This window comes from Aquila chrysaetos, chromosome 13, assembly GCF_900496995.4.
Source record: "Aquila chrysaetos chrysaetos chromosome 13, bAquChr1.4, whole genome shotgun sequence".
NCBI lineage: Eukaryota > Metazoa > Chordata > Aves > Accipitriformes > Accipitridae > Aquila > Aquila chrysaetos.
In genome coordinates, this window is record NC_044016.1 from 541726 (window position 1) to 563707 (window position 21982).

The following is a 21982-nucleotide window of genomic DNA, read 5'->3' on the forward strand; positions in this document are numbered from 1 at the left end:
CAGGGCAGCAAAGGCCTCACCCGCCTTTTTAGCCCCGTTTCCCCTCTTTCCCACCTTCCCCAACCTCTGGCCGCGGCCCCGCTGGACCCTGAGGAGGCTGAGGCCGGTACCACCGCGTTGCTCTGCGCCCAGGCCTCCAGCCCTCGGCGGCGGCTGGGCCGGGGAGCGAGGCCTCGCAGAGGCCCAACCCTGAGGTGAGATCGCCTCAGCCGCCGGGCAAGGTGCCGTTACTCCCGGTAGCGCTGACCGCCAGCGCCGCTGGAAGCGGGGCCGAGCCCGGCCTCTCCTGAGAGAAACCAGCCGCTCGCCACCCCCTCTCTATGATCCACGACGCTATTGGGGCCGCTCTACGCCGCCGTCTCCATGACCTTGGCGGAACAGCGAGGAGGCCCGACGGGACCGCCCCGCGCCTGCGCGCCGCGTCCTCTCTAGCCGCGCAACTCTACGGTAGCGGGGCGGGGCCGGGCGGTTCCGCCCGGCGGCTCTAATGGCGGTGGCGGTGCTGCGGCCGCTGGACGCTCCGCCGGCGGAGCTGGCACCGGCCACCGCCCTGCTGCTGGCACCGCCGCCGCTGTGCGCGGCCTTGCGCGGTCGGGGCGGCGGGCTGGTGCTAGCGGTACGGCCGGCGGGACGCGGCGGGGCTCAGGCCGTATTACTGAACGCCGTGGCCTTAGAGGCCGGCGGCCGGCGGGGCGCGGAGCTGTGGTTACGCGGGGCCTTGTTGCGGCGGTTGGGATTGGCGGCCGGCCGACGGGTGGCCGTCTGGCCGGTACGCCGCCCACCGCCTTTGGCTTGGGTATTGCTGGGTGCCGTGGGAAGGACGGGACGGCCGGTAAACGGTGCTGTACTTGTCCGGCGGGGCGAGACGGTACCGGGACCGGGACCGGGGCCTGGCCCACTGGTGTTAGAATCGAGGCCGGCGCTTCAGGGGTTGCTAGGCAACGGCACGCGCACCGCCCTCGCCCCCCCGCCCCCGCCGCCGCTGCAGCGCGAGCCCGCGACCTTTAGCGCCCCCTGCCGGCGCCCCACCGCGCCACCCCTCGTCTCCCGGTTCGCCGCCACCGGGACCGGGAAAAGCGCGGGGGGACACGAAACGGCGGCGGTGTTAAGGGCGATCCCCGGCGGCGGAACGGGCGGTGGAGGGGTAGAGGTGTGGGTAAGCCGACGGGGTTTGTTGGCGCTGGGGTTTTTCCAAGGGGAGTGGGTAAGGGTGGGCGCCGAGGGAACGGGTCGTGAGCACTTGGCGGCTTTGCTGGCCCGTCCGCCGCCTTGGGAATATCCGCGGGCCGCCCGCCGCGGCCCGGTTGATGGGACAGCACTGTTGGCCCCCGCCCTGGCCTTCAATCTGGGCTGCGAGCCCGCCGCCGCCTCTCAGCTTCACCTGCGGGTGAGTCGGGGCCGGGGGATGCGGAGGCCTCTGGGGCCGGCCACGGTGGCGGCGGGCTCTGACGATGCGTCCTCTACCCCTCTGCAGAGGTACGAGAGATCCGGGGCAGCAGATGGGAAAGGCAGCCGGTCCGTCTTATCCGTGCCTCCCTTCGCCAAGGAGCTGCACCTAGAGATCGTCTGCTCGCCAGCCTACAGTGCCCGGGGAAGCTACGACCGGCTTCTCTACAAGCACTTTGAAACGCCCCGGTGAGCCGCTGCGCGGGGAGCAGACGCGTTTCTGTTCGTGGGGTATATTCACGAGATGCGCCCGTGCCCTTGCTCTGCGTTTGCGGCGCCCGGATCTGATAACACGGTGATGATGTGCCTAATCAACACCTTAACGCAGATGCCGAGTAGTTTTAGAATGTCCGCTCGTGCTTCGCTTGCATGCAATGCCTCTTGTCCTGTCCTTTGGCAGTCGTCTTCGAGTCTCCTCCCTCGTGGTCTACTGTCCGATGCTGAGGGCTCCCAAGTGCTGCCCGCAAACCTCCGTTCTGGGGCACGTTCGTAACCCCGGTTTTCAGCTTTGAACAAAGTTGAGTAATCGGGGAACTGGATGTGTTGCCATATTCTCTTGTGACACCTGCCCCTGAGCCTTTTTCATTTGGCTGTCGAGGCTTGCTGGTGGAATTATACTCAGCTGTTCCAGGGATCAGGAGGCTATTGTGTCTGGAAGAGACGTTCTTCAATAGCATTCATCTTCTATACTGTTCCCAGAAGGTTCCCCTTAGTAGTCTGGATACGCCTACTCACATGCTAAATCTTGAAGTGGCTATTTATAGTTTTATTTTCAGGAAAGGAGTGAGTCGGTGTGAATAGCTACATTCTTTTCTCTAAAAACGCATGTGGTATGGGGCAGGGAGGACACACAACTGGTAGGATTTACTCTCTTTCACTGGTGAAACTCCCTGGTTTTTTTGTAGGCTTGTCCAGGAGGGAGACATCCTGTGTGTTCCAACATTTGGACATGCTGAGTTTTTAGAAGTAAATGCAGACAAATTCCTAAGGTAGGTGGCAACAAACTGTGGCTCTATTACATGGATACTGCAAGAGAAGAGATACTCTTCCACTATTGACTCTCTTGAAACGAGATAGTTTATTCCATTCTCCTCTGTCCCTGGAGTTTAGAGTTTATCTGCCTCTTATTTTAGGGGGACGAGGGAAATGTTTTTGTTGGATTATGGAGGGCTGCAGCTAAGAGAGAGGCCTCCCTTAGCTCACTCAAATAGTCATGGAGGGAAGAAAGGAAAAAGAGAGAGAGAAACACTGATGGGGAAAAAGAATGCAGAGGAGGAAGGGGTGGCCTGAGGACAGCCAGCGCCACACATAAAGACAGCAAAGTGGAAGTTGGGCATGTCAACATGTGACAAACAACAAAGTGTGAATATAAGCCCTTACAGTTCATGTTAGAATAACTTTGTGTTTGGCCACCAATTCTGCCTTTCTTGGTTTTGCTTATATGGCTTTGAAACTGTTCTGTGCTAAATGAGAGAAAGTCACCTTTGTATCAGAGTGCTTTGTATCAGGTGCTTGCAGCGGGATTTGGCTGGTGTTGATATAAGTGCTTCAGCTGTGTCACTGAGGGAGCTGCCACAGGTAACCGAGGCATGCGATGCGAAGAATTGCCTTGAATTGTTTCATGCAGGATGCACCAGTGACACGTTGTTAACACTGATCAGCTCCCCTCTGTATTTGAAAATTCAATAGTTTTATAGCACTACTACAATGAGTATTTTCTAGGCTGTTTCTCGGAGGGAGGTGGGACCATAGGAGGCACAAGTCTTCCGTTTGTGGACTTACATATTAGCCATGCGGCAAACTAGAGAAGACAGCAGAGTTCATGAGACCTAAAGACCTTGGAACTGTGTTGGTGTGCAAGTGGTACAGTTATTCAGAGGGTGGAGAAAATCCTGGAGGAGACCTCTGCAGATCCCTTAATCTGTCCAGTGGGATATCAATATGGGAAGAAGTGTTTTTTCTGCAAGGTGTCCAGGACAGGATGCTTGTAAGGCTCTTGTGGTATTTGGGTGAGTCCTAGTCTGCAGCCTAGAGGACTCTGTGCTGTAAGGTTTTATACACTGTGGGTGAATCTCTGTGGAGCTGTAGCGAAGGAAGTGATGGCAGAAAAGAGAATGTCTTGAGCTCTTAGATGAAATAAGATTAGTACAGCTATACTTGTGGACTGAAGCCACCAGCAGAAGCTGTAACTGTGGACAGTCCTGTTGGTCTGTCTGGCCAGACAGCGCAGCGGGATCCGTAAAGGATCCATGTGCATCCTGGGAGAGGGCAAGAATATCTCTGCTTACCTGTACCTTTCAGCTGTCTTCTTGTTGACAGCTGTATTGTTCCTGCCTTCAAGATCTTGACTCAACAATTTAGACTGCTTGTTTTTCCCTTAGGTGGCCAGAGCTTTACTTTAAAGTGAGGAAGATTTTAGGCATGGTGGAAGGCGAGCAGTCTGAGGGTTACCTGGTGGACACCCAGAACTCCTCTCTCTATCTGGTAAGATGTCAGTGGAGAGCAGGGAGGGTGTACAGGAGATCCGAGGCTGAGGTTGCGCTACGGATGACGAAGGTGCCTGTGGAGGCTTGTGTCTCCTGCCATTGGAAAATGGCATTTCGGGACAGACTTTGTTACTTGGTACCTGTCTTTTCTCAGGTGGTGTTCCACAGAGTGCTGTTTTCCCTTCCTCACAGGTGGGTTCAACAAACAGCGCTGTCCCATCTTCCCCAGCCTATAACAGCCATGAGTTCTGGAGCAGTTTGTCTCCTGCTGGACTTTCTGATGTCGTGAAGCAGCTCTGTGATGCTCTTCGGCCTCACCTGAACAGTCGGTGGGTTAGAATTCCTTCTAGCAAGCCCTGGGAGAGCTGGGGCCATGCTCCCCAGTCACTGGGAGAACTGCCTCTGTGTTACAGGGCAAACGCACTGAGTGGGGCCGGCAGCGTTCTCCTCTCGGGGCCAAGCGGCAGTGGGAAGCTGATGGCTGTCAGAGCTGTGTGTAGCTGCCTCAACCTCCACCTCTTCAAGGTAATTCCCCCTGCGGTCTGTTGATTGGTGGATTTACAACATACAAAGAATTACGGAAATGTTCTTTAAGTTAGCCATACCAACACCCCTGCTGCAACCATGACACGAACCTACCCAGAAGCTGCTCCCATGCGCACATGCAGACAAAAGGAGTCTGAGTATGCTGAGCTTAGCAGCTCCCCCTGGCAGGGATTGTGACTGCTGGTGGGCAGAACCTCGGAGCAACCGTCTGGATCAGCCTAAAGGTCCGTCTAGCCCCCTGGCCCCTGTCTGAGACTGGCCAGTAACAGATGCTCAGAAAAAGAGCATAAGCATGAAGAGATGTTTCCTCTGGCGTGTACCCTCCAGCGCTCCGAAGTCAGTGATTTAGAGATCTCTTGGCCCAGGGTGTACATTTGTACCTTTCTTTACTGACTCTTGCTATTATTGCTGTCAGTCTGATTTACTTTACAGATACTGCAATACATAGTTGTATTTTAGCATGCTAACTTCCTGTCAGTTGATAGGGCATTGAGTTGATACTGTACGCCAGAAGGTAGTGGTAACTAAAATATACTGAGAGAAATTGGAGAGGTGATGAGGGCAGGAATTGCAGTGGCATTGGGTGTTTTCAATTGTCACTGCATAGGCTGGGCAAAAGGCATGTTGGAAAGTGAGGCAGAGATGATGCTGAAATCTTCTCTAGCTGGGTGGGAAGCCTAGAAAAGAAATGCAGCCCTTGGTTTGATAACAGCATGTGTGCCAGACCTGGTTCAAAATCTCATGGCCGGTAGAAGAGTTGCCCTGTAACTGTTCACATTCACCATCACCCTGCCCTGAGAGCAAAAAAGCCACCAACTCTTCCATAGTAGTGCTTGGCTTCTGAAAGGGGAACAACATCAAAATGAGGTTTCTTTAGAAAGAAAGTATCAGCCAAGATAAGGAAGTGTTACATCTGCTGTGGAGGTGAATGAGCGACACCGTGCCACAACGTGAGGCCACTGCATAGGTTGTACTGGGACGGGCTTGAGAAAAGTAAAGGGAAGACAAAACAGATGAACAGCAGGGAAAGGGCAGTCGCTGAAAACAAGGGGCATTCTTCAAGAGGCACAAACCTGTAGCAGGTTAGAGTGAAGGACAGAGTTAGCACATTCTGGGATGAGTTCACCACTCGTGAAGAATCCATGTAGTTTTTGCAACAGGAAGTCCTGTCCTGTAAACCTTCAGAAAGTTACTTGAAGCTGTTACCAAGCGTATGGGGAAGGTAACTTGACCAACACAGTCTACTTGGCTTTTGAAAAGGCTCTTTGGGAAACTGAGTGGCAGTGGGATTTGAGTGAAGGTCCTGGTGTGGATAAAGTGCTGGTTAAAGGTTGGGAATGGAATGGGAGTAGTCAGTGGGTCTTCACAATCCGCAGCGGAGCTCTGCAGGCATCTGCACTGGGAGCTCAGAAATGACCTGGGAAAGGGGGTGAACGGTGATGTGATGGTTTGGTGATAACTAAGTTATTAAAGGTAAGGGAAAAGGGAGACAGACTGTTCTTGGGCTAGAGGAGAGCTTTTATGAGACCAAGTGACCGAGCAGTGAAATGGCAGGTAAAGTTCACTGCAGTTGGTTTTACATGGAAAATGATAGATTTCAAGCTGACTGTCACCAGTCAGTATCAAGAATTTGGGTTTATGTCAATGGTTCTATGAAAACTTGGGCTCTGTTCTCCATTTATTTAAAAAATCAGGTCATATTTTAGGAAACAAATTTGGGCGTAGGTGCTGCTGCTGTGCAGATCCGTGTCTTGCCACAGCTTGAATATCGTGCACAGTTCTGGTCTCCCCATCACAAAAGCATAAAGCTGAACTGGAAAAATTCAGAGGAGGCCACTGGGGAAGATCAGGGATCTAGACCAGTTTCTGTGTGATGAACAGCTGAACAGGCTCTTCAGCTTGAAAAATAGTGAACTTAGGGAGAGTTTGCTAAAGGTTTACAAGATCTTGAGTGGTCAGCAGAGAGTGGAAGCTGTTTGCTTTCCCTGTGCCAGCACGAGGTCTGGGGCTGTCGGGTGAAGCTAGTGGGAACAGGCAAGATAAAGGAGATGGTCCTTTGTGTAGGTAAGAGTATTTGGAGGAGAAATTTACTGTTAGGAAACTGCATCTGACTAGGAAAATCCCTTTCGGTGGGCATGGTAGGTGCCTGGAAGAGTACCGAGGGAGAGGCTTATATGTACTTAGCCTGATCTTACTCTTTCTTAAGCAGCTGCTTGTGGTCATGCTTGAAGACAAAATAGTCGGCTAAATGGACTCTTGGTCTGAACCAGTACAGCCATTCCTATGTTCTTACAGCTGTGGCTGTACTGGGTAAGTTTCATGGCCAAAATGAGGTCTAGGCCCTGGTTCTGTTCAGCACCAGAGCTTCTGGGCACCAAGACTTGTTAGAAATACTATTTTCCTTCTGCATGCTTCTTTTGTTCACTCTGACAGTCGGGTTGTATCCTGCAAATGCTTTAATCTCCTTGAATCTGTAGAGTTACGTTTGCAGAAGTGAGGGGATTGGAAGTCACGGTGATTTTTCTAGGAGAGTTTCTGAAACTCTGAAGGGACTTCAGGGTGGTGAGACACTGGAACGGGTTGCCCAGAGAGGCTGTGGGTGCCCCATCCCTGGAAGTGTTCAAGGCCAGGTTGGATGGGGCTTGGAGCAACCTGGTCTGGTGGAAGGTGTCCCTGCCCATGGCAGGGGGTTTGGAACGAGATGATCATTAAGGTCCCTTCCAAGCCAAGGCATTCTATGACTTGGAAGAAGAATAAAGGTGGAAAGAAGAGAGCAGAAAGGTTCCTTTTTGCGGAAAGAAAACATAGGCTTATTCCTTTCTGTGGGTATTTTTAGAGTAAGCTCATAGAAAACAAGCTAAGCATTTTGGATATTTGGGTTTTCTTCTTCTATTTAGAGTTTGTGTCCTGTTAAGTTGACATGACTCTCTGTAACTGTTCTTTTCTACCCAAGTAAAGCTATAACAGGGGGTCAGTGGGGGAGGTGGATACAGCCTTGGCCAAGTGCTGTGCAGCTTATCTTCTGGACATGATCCTTAGTGGTGCTGAGCTCTTACTCTTCTGCAGATGTGCCATAGCTCTTGGATCCAGTACAAGATTGTAGAGACTTCACAGTACCTTCAGGTCCATGTACAGGATGTGTTTGGGAGCACTGTGGCACTGCTGTGACCTGGCAGGTGGCCTCAGGTTCTAGTGTGATGTGCAAGGCTACAGCTCTGTTTTTGGCCTTGTGTGCTGCTTTTAAAGACTAACACTCTTCCTTTTGAAGCCAGAGGTATTTGCTGTCCATCTTATTCTCCTATCCCAGCTTTTACACTCTCCCCTCCTTTTCTCACTTAACTGCAATGCTTACATTACCATTCCACCTTCTCTTCCCTTTGACTGTTCTGCCTGCTCTCCTACCAGGACACAGTAATTCTTCCACACTGTAGTCTCCACCACTGGACAATCAGCAGTTTTTTGTCTTTTCTCTCTGCCCTTCTACACTTGCATACAGATACTGCTGCCGTTTGGCTGTGCCTTCCACAACCCTAACTCCTGTTTTTTTCTATAGTACACAAAGCACAGGAGTTCCTCTCCTCTGCATCACCCTCCTTGCCCTTTACATCAGCTCCTGAGGCATTCTCCCTGCTCCAAGCTACCCTTTCCGAGGATGAGGCCCAGGGAATCCCGGAGATGGTTTGGCTCTCCCTGCATGACCTCGCGGCACCAGGAGGCAGCACTGCCCCAGCAGCGTTCAAGCTGCTGTTTGAGGCTCACCAGTCAGCTCTCCCTTTTGGATAACTTCATACTTCATCAAGTGTTCACTTTGTAAACAGTGTCTGGGCCTCTAGCCACCTCTAACTTTCCCCCCGCAACCCCGCCCCTTACCTTCTACCTTCCTCTTGCACTTTGAGCCTGTGCAGCACTGGCTTGAACATTTTCCTGAGTCTCCCCCTCCACTCTTCGCACTGTCCGTCTGAGACACTTTGTTCTCCCTGTCTTGGCCTCTTCCACAGCTCTCCCATCCCTTCCAGCTTGTGTTGCTGAGCCGTGAAACCCACTGTATTGACTTCTCCGGTCCCTTGGCCTCACCTTTTTCAGACATAGACCCTCCTGCCCCCGTCACCTCCTGCAGAGAAGCAAGAAACAGCCATTTTTCCATGCCAGTGAGTCCTGAATGTGTCTGTTTTGAATATGTCCTGAATATGTCTCTGGGAAACGTCCACTTAGATCTCCTTTCAGCTGTGAGTTGCCCGTCAAAAGCTTTGTGGAACTGAACGTTGTCCTGGGTCACCCCAGCTGTCCATGTTGCAACCACTGCAGACTGTGTGTTGTGTGGTCTGTCTCGCAGGTTGATTGCGTTAGTTTGTGCAGTGACACCAGTGGAGCCACAGAGGAGAAAGTACAGATGGCCTTTGCCCAGGCCCAGCAGTATCATCCGTGTGTGCTCCTGCTGAAAGACATCGAGGTGCTTGGCAGAGACCGGGACAGGCTAGGAGAGGACGCCAGGGTCATCGCTACTCTGAGACAGCTGCTCCTGGACAGAGACCCAGCACTGAGGTATGCACCCTGCACGTTTGCTGTGGGCATCTGAGGTGATTGTTTGCTTCTGCCTTTCCTAGGGCAGCAGTCACCGTTACATCAAGGTGACTGATTGCTAACGTGCCCTGTTTTATTTTTAATCCGGTGGAGTCTGTCCCAAGACTTGTTTTGTTTACTTCAGAGGGCCCTTGTTCTTCCAGCTTAGTGTCAGAGGGATTCAGGAAGCTTTGTTGTCTGAAGCTGGTTTCTGAGTAGTTCAGATGAGCAAACCTGGCGTGTTTCCTGTGAGGCATGCCAAGGGTCGCAGAGCCCCCAGAAGGGAGCTGCACCCCAGGGGAATCTTGAGGCTGATGACAAGTACCAGGGTGCAGAGAGGGAGACATCAAGTGAAGAAATAAGATGTCATTTGAAGGGCCTTGACTTGGAGACAGAGCTCACAAAGCAGTTCCAGGGCAAGCTGGAGGAGAGTGGCTGCAAGACGCCTTGGCCAATATGTGTGCATTTCTCAGAGGAAAGGCTAGCCGTTGGAGAGTGACTTGGCGTGGGTGATGGCAGTGTAAGAGGGAAGCTTCCATAGAGCTGAGAGCATGCACTGTCCCCCTTTTATCAACAGCCACCCTGTCCTGGTGATCGGCACAACCTGCAAGCCCCAGGATGTTCCTACAGACGTGCAGACTGCTTTCCTTCACGAGGTGAAAATCGAAGCCCCTTCAGAAGAGCAGAGGAGATCGATGCTGAGCATGCTGACTGCCAGTCTGCCTCTGGGCAAAGAAGTGAGCCTATCCAAGCTGGCCCGCAGGACTGCAGTGAGTGAAACCACAGCAGCATGTGGAGATGGGCAGGCCAGGAGCGCTGGGCCAACCTTCCCTACCTGCCCATGGAGAAAGGGGGCAATTCCCACAACCCAGTCAACTTCTTCAGTGGTTACCCCCGGTCCTCAGACATCAGCTTTAACCGCAGATTTCTAGTGTGTAAGGACTGCACACCTTTTGCAGAGGTGTTGGCTGATGCTCAGCTCTGCTACAAGACAGAGCCAATAGAAAAAAAAGAAGCTAGAGCCTTTAACCAGGGCACAGAAGCTCAAAGAACAGCTCTGCGAGGAATTTTTCCCCATACACCTTTTATGGCCTAGCTGGAGCTATGGTCAGTGACTGAACTGATGCTGTTTGTTTCCGCATTCACAGGGTTTTGTGCTGGGAGATTTCTGTGCCTTGTTGTCCCACAGCAGCCGGGCTGCTTGTACCCGCATCCAGGCCTTGAGGTAGCACAGGCAACAGGGCAGGAGGCGGGAGAGGGCAGGGGCTGCAGCCAGCCTGATAATGCCAGGAGTGGGGCAGAGCCTGAGTCCTTCCCTTCTCTTTCCTCACCAGTTTTCCAGGCGGACTGAGCGAGGAAGTGGAGAGAGATTTTTGTACTGCTGGGTTCCCAGTGCTTGAGGAGGATTTTAGTGTTGCCTTGGACCAGCTGCACGACGCCCATTCACAGGCAGTGGGAGCCCCAAAGGTAGGATGCTGCGGCAGAGGAAGGGGGGTTGGTTCTCCAGAGCTCTATGGCTCAAGATACCTCTCGCAGACCCCACCAGATGGGGCTGTGCTCTGGCACGACACTTCCTGCTATGTCCTTCCATGTATTCCCCCAGCCTTGGGTGGGAAACAGTCCCACTGTGGGCTTTCCCCCCCTAGTGCTTTTCACCCTCTTGGCTTTGAATTTGGTCAGGGAAGCCCTTGCTGCTCTAATCGGAGACCACTCAATTGGCTTGTGCCATAGGGGTGCCAGCTGCGTAGCTCAGCCTTTCGAGGGCCAAAGGCATCTGCAGTCTGGCAGCCTTGCTGAGGTCTCTCCAACCACCTGGCGTATGGGAACAGAGAGGCTGAGGCACAAGCTGCCCCACGTGTGAGAAGCCTTATATTCGATCCCTGACCTTGGACACTGCTCGAGCTGGCACAGGCTTTTCTGACAGCTGGGCAGTTTGAAGAGCTTGGGGGGTTCTTCAGGGAAAGGGACATGGGGTGTCAGAGAACACCAGGAGAGTCAGCTTCTCAGGAGGGGCGTGATCCACCTCTGGCAGCTCAACACCCAGGGAAACAGCATTTGGAGTGACTGTTTTTGCTGGGTAATGTAGTGTTGGGACCAAGTGAAGTGATCGGAGCCCCTTCTCCACGCCCTTGAGTGCAAATGACTGAGCTCAGCACAGGACAGGAAAGGTTGGCCTTGGAGCAGTTATTCTGGCGCCTTCCCCAACCGCCCACTTGCAGTCCTGCCCTAGCAGGATGACACCTTGCTGGTGTCATCATCCAGGAGCTACTCCGGGACTTAATTCATTCATAAATTTACTAGAGACTGAAATGAGCTCTGCTTTGAGGCGTGTTTGCTAAGTTTGCTATAAGACAAATAATAACCATAGAGTGTGCTCAGCATTGAACTGTGTGAATGGGAGGTAATTTTATTTGTATTTTACAATCCTTTATCAATTTCTTAGTAATTGGCTGTGGTTCAGAAAGCCCATTAGCAAACCCGGATACTCTCAACGTACATAACTTTCAGTTCCCTGCTTGCATTTTCTGGCTAGTCACACTTTTATTTGTAGTTATATCTTGAGCCTCCTAGAAAGAACTAATTTCAAACCTCCAGCTGCTGGCAGTGTCTGCAACATGTCCTAGACTTATGATGTTCTCCCCTGGAAATAGCCTTGCTGCAGTTTCCCAGCTCCTGTGCTGATGTCTGTAGAGCTTTTTTTCTAGCTAGTATAAGCAAGAGTGCAGGGGAGAGGGCAACTCTTCCATTCATCGGCACTGAAGAAGGAGGGTCTGTGACCTGTTGCTTTAGAAGATTTTCCTTTTTTTTTTTTTTTTTTTTTTTTCCTGGAAATCCTTATCTTGTCTGACCTGACTTTCCTGGTGGACTTGCTGGACAGCTGGAGAAAGAGCACGAGATATCATCATCTCAAGTAGCAAAGGAAGGAGAGCCAAACTGGCTGAGGGGGAAAGAATTTTGCTCTAGCCTATTTTTAAACTCCCCGTTTGTGCTGGCACCTGTTGCCCACCCAGCCAGCAGCTGGGGGGAAGTGTTTTGGGGCTTTGCTTTCTCTGCATGTTCCCAGGAGAGCTGCTGTGACTCTCAGGAGGATCTGTCATGCAGACTGTCGCATTCCTGCTGTTTCTAAAGCTGTGAGCAGAGCAGCAGCATCCTCTGAGATTGTTTTGCTCAGCATAAAATAACTAAAGTGGCATGGCTCAACCCTCTCAAGTTTGCTGTCTTTCCTGTGTTTGCAATGATCCCTTGCGTGTTTGCAGTTGACCCCATCCCTATCTATTTCTTGTAAGCATTCATGGACTTTGTTCTTGCATACCCCCCTTTCAAAAGCAGCTAGTTTTCTGTACAGCGTCCTCCAGGATGTCTCTCTTTCACACCCTCCTTCACATGACAGAGGTCCTAGTAGCCCAGGTTTTGTTACTCTGGTGTGAAGCCCTTGCACAGTCTCACCACCCTGGGGGACAAGGCACCCTGAACACAAGTAGCTCATAATTGCTAGGTCTGGGTTTCTTTTTTTATCTTTTTTTTCTTTCTTTCTTTCTTGCTTTCTTATTTTTACCTTCCCTCATGTGTCCCAAGGGCTGTCTGCAGCAGGGCTCTCTCCCCACAAAGCTGCAGGCAACCCTGGCAGATACTTTCCCCAGGGTAGTTTTGCTGACGGGTGATATGAGGTGCAATGGAGGACTAGAGACAGGGCAGCACGCTGCAAGCGCAGCTTGCCTGGGGACGTGTGCAGTTTGTTTTCCCCATTGCAAAGCTCAGGAGAGGGGAAATGTGGATGCTGGGGGATCCCACAGCTGGGATGGCTGGGCAGTGCAGTGTGGGGCTGACTTGCTGCATAGCCAGACACAGCTGATGGCCTAAGGGGCTGATGACTAGTAGCCCACTGGAGCAAGAGCTGCCCAGGCATGCTCGGGGCTCAGGAAGAAGTGCTGACAGGTACTCTCCCTCTCTTGGCAGATCCCCTCCGTGTCCTGGCAGGATGTTGGTGGGCTCCAGGAGGTGAAGAAGGAGATCCTGGACACTATCCAGTTGCCCCTGGAGCACCCAGAGCTGCTGTCGCTCGGTCTGTGCCGCTCTGGTCTGCTGCTGTACGGGCCTCCAGGGACAGGGAAGACCTTGCTGGCAAAAGCTGTGGCAACCACATGTGCCATGACGTTCCTTAGGTAAAGAGTGGGGGGGGGTCACGCACTGGGACTGACTTTCTCCTGGCAGTGGATGGGCATGCTCTAACTGGCTTCCTCTTCTCCCTGCCCCACAGCGTGAAAGGGCCAGAGCTCATCAACATGTACGTTGGGCAAAGTGAGGAGAACGTGCGTAATGGTGAGGAGATGCATCTTGCTCCTGCATGTGGGAAGATAGGGCTTTTCTGTGGTGCTGGAGGGAAGGAGGTAGTGCTTAAACTACTCTTCCCAACTCCCACCCACAGTTGCCCACAAGGGCATGAACCCAACTGTCTCCTACACCCAGTCTGTTCCCTGCCTCAGTGCAGCTTCCCCTCCTGCTCTCTCTGCTCCTGTCACTTTTCCCTGGTGTTCCTGATGGGACAACAGCTGAGCCTTGGGGCCCATCATGCTAGGTGCTGCCTGTCCCTGCTCCCACTGAGCCCCTCAGGCAGGAGCAGTTGGTGGTGGTGAGGCAGTGGGCAGATGGTTTCCATCCACAGCTCTTCCCCGCTGGTGATGTAGCAGGTCCTGTTGTTGACTGCTCCTCCAGGTCTTTCTCATCTTTTGTGCTGTCTCTTCCCAGTGTTTGCCAAAGCCAGGGCAGCTGCTCCCTGCATTATCTTCTTTGATGAACTGGATTCCCTGGCCCCCAGTCGTGGACGGAGTGGAGATTCAGGGGGTGTCATGGACAGGTGAGCGAGCATCATGCATCCTTGGGAAAGCAGCATGCCTGCCTGAGCTGGGGGCATGCACAGGATTGCCCTGTGAGGCAGAGTCCGTCCCCACTATCTTTCTCTACTTTTTCCCTCCCTGTTCCCTTCAGCTCCTCTGCATGGCCTGTCTCCTCTCTCTGGACATTAGTACTGCTGTTTGCATTGCCACAGATTCCCGATTGCCCAAGCCTGTTGTGCAAACATTTGGTTAAGACAGAGTCTCTTCCAGCTGCTCCTGTGGCTGCCAGCTGCTCCCTTTGGCCTCTCCAAGGTCATCCTTCACACCCCTGCCGTGCTCTCCTCCTATTAGCTGCTGTTTCCCTGCGGTGGGAAACCTTTCAGGTGCCTCTGGTAGAAGCAAATTATGTGCAGCTTGGAGATACCCAGAAACAGGGTTGTTTCCCCCAGGCCTCTTCTGCTGAGCTGATAGTCCCCATCCAATCTTCTTCTCCATCCATGAGGGGTTCCGCAGAGTTTTCCAGTGACACCATGTGCTCCCGGCATCCATCTTCACACACGCAAACCAGCAGCTCTGGAAGGGGCTGAGTATGGTGTCTGTTTGTCACCTCAGGTGATCCCAAAACCTGGTGGAGATATCCCTGTTCCAGGTCTGTGCAGCACTGATGTACTGTGCTGCCAGACCAGCTTAAGCACTGTGGCTGCAGAGCTAGATCTGCAACGTGTGCCGTTCACCGCCCTGAGGACTGGTTGGCAGCGTCACTGGCTTGCCAGGGTGTCCCCAGCATGGACTGACAGGGCAGTCTCGCAGCTGAACAACTCGCTGGGCAGTACCACGTAGCGGGAAGAGTTAGGACCAGCTAGCACATCCGAGTGGGGAACCTGAGCGATAGCTATGCGTGCCTGCCTATGTTTGGTCTGTATTGCCAGTGTCTGATAGCAACTCTAAGCACGTGTGGCCATCCTGGAAGGGTCCAGAGCCAAGCACAGTTCTGAAGGACTGTCTTAGTACCAGGGGTTTGCACTCACTTTGCAATAAGCCACACGGTTACTGGCTGCGCTCAAACGGAGAAGTCTAGATGGCTGTGTCAGGGCTCTTCAGGGAAGAGAAATAAGAGCTGAAGTCCAAGACATGGACCTGCCAGTGGCCTTGCTTATTTCTTCTTTTCATTTGGTGGCTGAGGGTGACAGTGGGTGACTCACCAAGGCCTAGTTGTGAGAATCCTGTCTTGCTCCCTGCAGAGTTGTCTCGCAGCTCCTGGCTGAGCTTGATGGTCTTCATTCCACCAGAGACGTATTTGTCATTGGAGCTACGAACAGGCCTGACCTCCTGGACTCAGCTCTGCTCCGGCCGGGCAGGTATGTTGCATCTTACCTGCCTTGCTCCCAGGGTAGTTCACCGGAGCTCCTCAGGCAGTGATGAGCTGGACTGTGTCCCCACCGTGTTCCCTCCACAGAGACTGTTCCTAAAGTCCCTCTCCTGGAGGAGATAGAAAGCCAAGAGGAGGCGAGTGCCTATGGCTGTAGCAGCAGCACAAGATAGTTATCCCTTACCACTCTGGTTATTGCCCCAGCAGTACAGCAGGTGCTGTGGCACCAAACTAGTGGGAGGAATTAGAGCAGCCCTGCCCTCCAGCACATTGACTGCTTCCCCCCCCCCAAGCTTTGTATCATCCACGAACTTGGCAGCAAAAGGAGCTGCCCCAGGGCCACACTTCAGTTTCTGGTGCACAGGGTTGAGCACCAGTGGCAAGTTTGTCTTGGCCCGATCTTGACCGTCTCTTCTCTCTGCTGACAGGTTTGACAAGCTGGTCTATGTGGGCATAAACGAAGACCGGGAGTCGCAGCTGCAGGTGCTGAGTGCCATCACTAGGAAGTGAGTGACCCTGTGCTCTCGCAGCAGCTTTCCACCACCCTCCAATGAGTCGCAGTCTTCCTGGGGTTGATGCGCAGCGTGCTCCAGCTTGGCTTCATGTCTGAGCCCTGGGGAGTACCTGAGTCACTAACCCACAGCCAGCAAGTAGGGGAAGAGGATGGGGCAACTTCCAGAAGCAGAACTGGGGCTGGTTTTCCTACAAGATGGGAGCAGCTCAGCTGGCTGTCCAAGGGAGGGGTTGGTACGAATTCTTCTGTCATTGTGCCCACATGCTTTTCTTGAAGAGCTCAGCCAGATCCTAACAGTGTGATGAGACTGTGGCACAGCAGCACGGCAGGAAGCTCCCATTTGCTTCCGGCAAGAGTTCCGCTAGCACATCTGCTGTTTGCAGGTCTGAGGGTGAGGGCAGCTCCGTTTGTCTCGCTGCCTCTCCTCCTGCAGTGCTGTGGGGTGTTCAGCCTGTGCTCTGTGTCTCTTTCCTGAGCACTGGTTGTGTGGGATCACCGAGCAGCAGGGTTTGGCTGCTTCCCCAACTGCTCTGAGCTCCTGAGAGCATCTCTGGAGGGAGAGAGGCAAGCCCTGCAATTCAGATGCAGAGGTACCACCCGCCGCAGCTGCCTCTTCAGGGACTTTGTCATGGATAGCTGTGATCGCTGCTGCCTTTGACTATAAGCTAGCAGGAGAGGCGAGAGCGTGGGCTGGCTGCGAGCATCTTTTCACACCATGTGGCTTGGCAGTCGTGCCCTCCAGCACCATGCTGTTTTTCGTGCTGAAGGAGGCTCGCTGTCTGCAGTGTGGCTATGATGGGTTGGTTTGGTGTTACAGTGGTTTGTACTGTCTGTAATTAAACATGTTCTTATCCAGCCCTGGCTGTAGGCTGTTCCCAGGCATGTGGAGCACTTAACTTTGAGCTCTCACTCAGAGAAATTATCTTTTATCCTGCTTAGCAGGTGAGAGGACCTTGCTGCGGGGATGATTCAAAGAGAAGTGACTGCGTTGAAAAAACAAACCAACCAACCCCTTTGATTTTTTTGGAGCATGCAGAGCACAGTCCAGAAGTGGCTAAACATGGGGCCTCCGATTCCTCCTGCCCAGTCACGCTGGCTGCCGCCTATCTCCTGGTCTGTTTTTTTTCTGTGGCTTTTACACCTGCAGTTTTCTCTCTTGGCAGGTTTAAGCTGGATCAATCTGTGAATCTCACCACCATCCTAGAAAAATGCCCGGCTCAGCTGACAGGAGCAGACATCTACGCCCTGTGCTCAGATGCCATGATGTGCGCTGTCAAACGCAAGGTGGAATGGATTGAGGAAGGTAGGAGCCCAGCCCCTACCTGTTCCATGTGTTGGGGCAGCCCAGCACAGGGGCAGAGAGGAGAGTTACCACTACTGGAAACTGGGCTGTGTGAGAAGAGCCTCGATGGCTTTGGGACCACGTCCGAATGCTAGGCTCTGGGTTACTGGCAGGCGGTTTTGGTAGATGTGATGATCTCTACCTCCAGTGCTTGGCTGCAGGGGGAAGGAGAGAGACACAGGATTTCCTTCCAGTCTATGGTGGCTGAAGAGGGGGCTGCTGGATCTTGTCAGCCGCCCCTGTGCTTGGCTCTCAGCCTTTTCCTGTTCTTTCTCTCATGCAGGGTTGGATACCGAGAGCTCTGCTCTGATCCTGACCATGGAAGATTTCCTGCAGGCTGCTGCGAGGTTGCAGCCGTCAGTCTCCGAGCAGGAGCTGCTCAGGTACAGACTCATCCGGCAGAAGTTTGCTGCCTCCTAACGCTCAGCAGAGCTGCGACTGGAGGTGTGATGGGGACGGTGTCTTAAGGGGTACGAGAGAACAGGCACAAACAGGCACCCGCCTGCTCTTCTCTGATGTCTCCTGGGCCCCCTTCTTTCAAGATCAGGTGGAAAAAGTGGCTGTGCAGTTTCTTGAGCCAAAGCCTGGTGGAAGCGCTGCTCTGCTCAGCCAAGCTGGTGGTGGGTTCTGTAACAGTCCCTCACATCTCAGGGAGCACTTTGTGGCTGCCAGGAGCATACCGGGGTGACTCCCCCCTGGGGAGAAAGCCAGGTCTTGTGGTCTTGGGCAATGTAGGAGTGTCTCCATGGGTGACAGAACATGGGAGCAAGGCCCAAACTGCACCCAGTTTGACAGCAAGAGTGGGACTGGAGGCAGTTGCTTGGTGGGGTGTCAGCCCCTAGAGAGGGGTGCTGGCCGGAGGGCAGCAGGACACAGGGTGCTGCTGCTGCAGCTGGCCCGGGCTCGACATGGTCTCCCTGAATAAATACGGATTTTTGGCACTAGGTATTCACTGCCTGGCCTTAGGTCTTTGCTTGCTGATGGTGTCTGTGGGCTTGGGAAGGTCCCTGCGAGCCCCCAGGCGGGCTGGGTGTTGCAAAGAAAAGATTGTCCTGTGGGTAGAGGGGGGAGCGCACCCACGAACTGGGCTGGGGCCACCCTTGTCCAGCAAAGGTTGCCAGACTGGCTGGAGCCCGCGGTGGATGAGGAAAGGCTGAGGGAGTAGGGTTTGCTCAGCTGCCTCTGTAGAGGGAGCCCAGTTCATGGAGGTGCTGGGCAACAGGACAAGAGGCAATAGGGTCAACTGGCAGCAAGGGAAATTTCCGCTGGATACTAGGAAAGACTTGTCACAGGGAGAGGGAGGGTTCCAGCCTTGGAAATACTCAACCCTTGGCTGGAGCAGCCCAGAGCTGCCCTCTCTGTGCTAACCTGTGTCGAGTGCCAGTTGGCCCAGACCCCCCCTTCCCCGAAGTCCTCTCACTTCCCTCCAGCCTCACGGCAGCTGCCAGCACCATCGTGTGTGCCCTGCTTCCCGGCCTTTGCCGAGGATGCCAAATAAATCCGCGCTTGAGTCGCGTGTGGCAGCCGGCCTGCCAGCAGCTGCCTTCGGGCCAGGTCCCCGCAGCTGCTGGTGCAGCTCACGGGCAGCCCCACGTTAAACCAGGGGTCTGTGCGCACCCCAGCCCCAGGGATTGTTGCTGCCAGGCTTTGCCCCGCTGCTGCCTGCGCCGAAACTGCTGGCAGTCGCGTCCCTGAGCCAAGCGTGGCTATCGAGGACCAGCTCCCCAGCGAAGGGCTGGTTCTCCAAGCAGCTGCAGGTGGTTCGCGCATGAAGATCCAGCTGACGCGTGCCTTCAGCCCTGTTGCTCCGGCTCTGGCACCCGAGCGTGTTCAGGCAGAGCCGTTCCTGACCGCAACGCACTGCTGGATCTGGCCACCACCTCTTCCCCAGGGTGGGTGAGGAGGGAGCTGCAGCCACAGCAAAAGTGCTGGTGGGGTGTGCAGAGTCTCCCCGCACTGGGAGCCCTGGTTGGGGAGGGGGGAGCTGCTGAGGGGTGTCAAGAACAGGGATCAGCGCCTGGTTGGGGCTGGGGCGGGGGGGGCACAAGGGAGAAAACTGGTTGCAGTACACCCCTGCAGGGGGGCTCAACAGGGATGTGCAACCACCCAGGAGCTGGCCCACCCTTGCCTCTGCCTCACGGGGAGCCCCAAACCCCACGGCCCAGGCCTGACTGGTACCTGTAGCTGGGGGCTTGGGCGTGAAGCTGTGCCTGCACCCACCCCATGCTACCCCCCCCAGGCTGGGCCCTTCCTTCCCCGACGAGAGGCCTGAGGCAGCTGCGGCCGTCCCCCTTGCGCCATACCCTGCCCGTACACGGACACACGGACACATGGACCACTGGCTCCGGTAGCTCTCACGAGTGCTCTTAATTAAGGGGAGGGGGCTTCCAGGCTGCTCTCAGCAATGTCCCCAGCCTCTTGCTCGTCCCCAGAGCCGTTCCCAGCCACCACAGTTCCATCTCCACGGCTCCCTCAGGCCATTTTCTTCACGACGTGGATGAAGTAGCAGGGGACGTGGGCCTGCCCCGGTGTGTAGGGCTGGAAGTCACCCAGGACGCTGTGCTGGCATTTCCCTTGGAAGGCACCTTTCAGCAGGGCTGTGAAGGCCTCCAGCCGGTGCGGGTAGTAGGAGAGCCGAAATTTGCTGTAAGGAGGCAACGAGGGTGAGGTGAGGGGGGGACAGACAGCAGAGCAAGGCACCCCACCGTGGTCCTTCTCACCTCAGCTCCGGGGCTGCCCCCGCCTCAGTGGGGGGGACCTGCACCGTGTAGTCCAGGGTCACCATGTGCGCCTTGTTGTTTACTAGCAGCACCGAGGTGGTGATGTCCTTGGTCAAATCACTCTGGGGACCGCAGGAGGACGTCTGTGTCCTGTGGGGACGTGGTGGCCCCCAGCCTGGGCACAGTCCTGCTCCCTGCCCCGCGTGGCCCCCTCGGGGCCAGGGGGCTGGGGCAGAGGGACGTGGGACGGGGCAGGGTCCGCCGGCCACCCACCTTGTAGTAGATGTTCTTGCCAGGCGGCGCGCAGCCCGTGGCCAGGATGTGATCGTAGTTGCGGTGGTCGATGACCAGGACACCCCCTGGCCGCACCATGCTGGCGATGTTCCTCAGGGCCAGCTTGTGGTCACTCTGGTCCCCTGGGGAGAAAACCGTGATGTCCCCAGGCACTGGCTGCACCCCACGGCACAGCCCGTGGAGCTCCATCTTGCCCATACAAACACATGCAGAGAGCTGGCCCCCACCGTCCTCCCCCCCCACCAGTCTCAGCTTGAAGAACCCACAGCCCCACCCATGGTATGAGCTCAGGCAAGTTCTCAGCCTCACTGGGGCAGAGCAAGCCACGTGGGGAACCCACCACCCTGCTTGTGGCACAAGTCTGGGTGTGTCGCCAGCCTTGCCAGAGACGTGACATAGGTGCACATAGTTCCACCACCACTGTGGGACCCAGTGGCCCCACTCATGCCACGAACTGGGGCGCGTTCTCAGCCTCCCTGGAGCCACACCATGACACAGCAACTCTATCGTGTGTAATCCCCTGCCCCACTTATGGCATGAGTTTGAGCACGTTCTCAGCCTGTTGGGAGACGCTGTGCACATGTGCGTAGGTACTCCCCCTCCTCTCTCCCCCTCCCCCCATTCACCTTTGAAGTCAGGCAGGTGCGCGAAGGAGTTGCCCAGGCAGATGACTGCGTCAAACCCGTCCCCCGGCTTCTCCAGGTCCTTCTCCAGTGTCAGCCAGTTGGCCTCCTCGATGACTGCAACACAGGGGACCAGATGAGGGCAGGGACACCCCCACCTATCCAACAGCCTTACCCCCCCCTCCCTGCATACAAGACCCCAGCCCAGCATCACCCAGCCCATCCCTGGACCCTGCGGGTGCCGGATCCGGCCTGGGGCCAGCAGGCAGGCGAGGGCCACGGCCTGGGCTTGCCGAGCAGCCGGCTCCGGCAGGTCCCTGCCCGTTCCTGCAGCGAGGACACCTGGCCGACACAGCACCCACGCGAGGGGCCCGAGCACCGGCGGGGGACAGGGGACGGTACACGAGGGACCAGGGGAGCCACGGGAGGGGCTCAGGCCAGAGATCCCCAGTACCGGGGTTGGGGTGTCGGTGTCCGCACGCCCCCTCCCGGCCCCCCTACCCCCCACCTTCCACCCACATCCCCCCCCCCCGCACCCCATCGGTCGAAGGACTCCTCCTTGCGCCGCTCCCAGCGCTCCTTCAGCGCGTACTTGAGCATCTTGTCGCTGGCGTCGACGCTGGTCACCTGGAAGCCCTCTTCGAGCAGCATGATGGAGTCCACCCTGGGGGACACGGTTGTCAGCGGGAACCGGGGGCAGCCGAGGGGGCCCGGGGGCAGGTGGGAGGTGGGATGGGAGGGGGGAATTGGGGCCGGGGAGGGGAACCTAGGGCGGGGGGGAGCGGTCGGGCGCGGGGCTCGGTGCCTCACCCGGTGCCGCAGGCCACGTCGAGGACGGAACGGCAGCGGTGCTGGCGGAGCAGCGCCAGGAGCCAGCTGCGGTACTCGGCCGTACGGCCCCGCGTGTCCCCGATGTACAGCTGCCATACGCGGGCCGCCCTCCCGTCCGCGTACTGATCCGGCAACCCCTCCGCCGCCACCCCCAACGATCGCGTCCGGTACACGCTGTCCACCATCCCGCCGACACGGCCCCGGCCCCCGGCCCCGGCCCCGGCCCCGGCCCCACTGCGCGGCGTCCCCGCCTCCGGCCCCCGCCCCCGCCGCGCCGCCAATCCCCGCCGCCGCTTCTACCGCCCCCCCTGCGGCTCCTCCAATCCCCGCTCTCACCGCACCCCTTTCGCGCCACGCCCCCGACCTATCCCGGCCCCGACCTTTGGCTGGACGACGAGGGTGGGCGGGGGCGGAGC

The 21982-nt window shown here is 55.6% G+C and overlaps 2 protein-coding genes across 2 annotated transcripts; one reads left to right on the top strand and one right to left on the bottom strand.

The window, feature by feature from the left end:
• Positions 1–448: 448 nt before the first annotated feature.
• Positions 449–18046, top strand: PEX6 (peroxisomal biogenesis factor 6). The gene is made up of 17 exons (XM_030035568.2): positions 449–1387; positions 1475–1635; positions 2352–2435; positions 3828–3930; positions 4125–4261; positions 4346–4457; positions 8812–9020; positions 9616–9808; positions 10187–10263; positions 10373–10505; positions 12996–13201; positions 13297–13358; positions 13785–13893; positions 15115–15231; positions 15671–15748; positions 16920–17059; positions 17382–18046. Exons 1-17 carry the CDS (start codon positions 488–490, stop codon positions 17516–17518), a joined length of 2958 nt encoding a protein of 985 aa, XP_029891428.1. The 5' UTR covers positions 449–487; the 3' UTR covers positions 17519–18046.
• Positions 18047–19441: 1395 nt separating this feature from the next.
• On the bottom strand, positions 19442–21790 carry GNMT (glycine N-methyltransferase). The gene is made up of 6 exons (XM_030034841.2): positions 21546–21790; positions 21272–21399; positions 20739–20852; positions 20092–20234; positions 19819–19940; positions 19442–19742 (listed from the first exon to the last, which is right to left on the bottom strand). The coding sequence occupies exons 1-6, from the start codon at positions 21749–21751 to the stop codon at positions 19571–19573; spliced, it is 885 nt and encodes a 294-aa protein (XP_029890701.1). The 5' UTR covers positions 21752–21790; the 3' UTR covers positions 19442–19570.
• Between the last annotated feature and the right edge of the window lie 192 nt (positions 21791–21982).

Excerpts from the sequence above, each read along its gene's own strand:
- PEX6 (XM_030035568.2), top strand. The coding sequence starts at position 488 with ATGGCGGTGGCGGTGCTGCGGCCGCTGGACGCTCCGCCGGCGGAGCTG. Across the intron at positions 3,931-4,124 it reads AGAACTCCTCTCTCTATCTG|GTGGGTTCAACAAACAGCGC; the intron begins GTAAGATGTCAG and ends CCTTCCTCACAG. Across the intron at positions 9,809-10,186 it reads AGCTGGCCCGCAGGACTGCA|GGTTTTGTGCTGGGAGATTT; the intron begins GTGAGTGAAACC and ends CCGCATTCACAG.
- GNMT (XM_030034841.2), bottom strand. The coding sequence starts at position 21,751 with ATGGTGGACAGCGTGTACCGGACGCGATCGTTGGGGGTGGCGGCGGAG. Across the intron at positions 21,400-21,545 it reads GACGTGGCCTGCGGCACCGG|GGTGGACTCCATCATGCTGC; the intron begins GTGAGGCACCGA and ends CGTGTCCCCCAG. Across the intron at positions 20,853-21,271 it reads GGAGTCCTTCGACCGATGGG|TCATCGAGGAGGCCAACTGG; the intron begins GTGCGGGGGGGG and ends CCTGTGTTGCAG.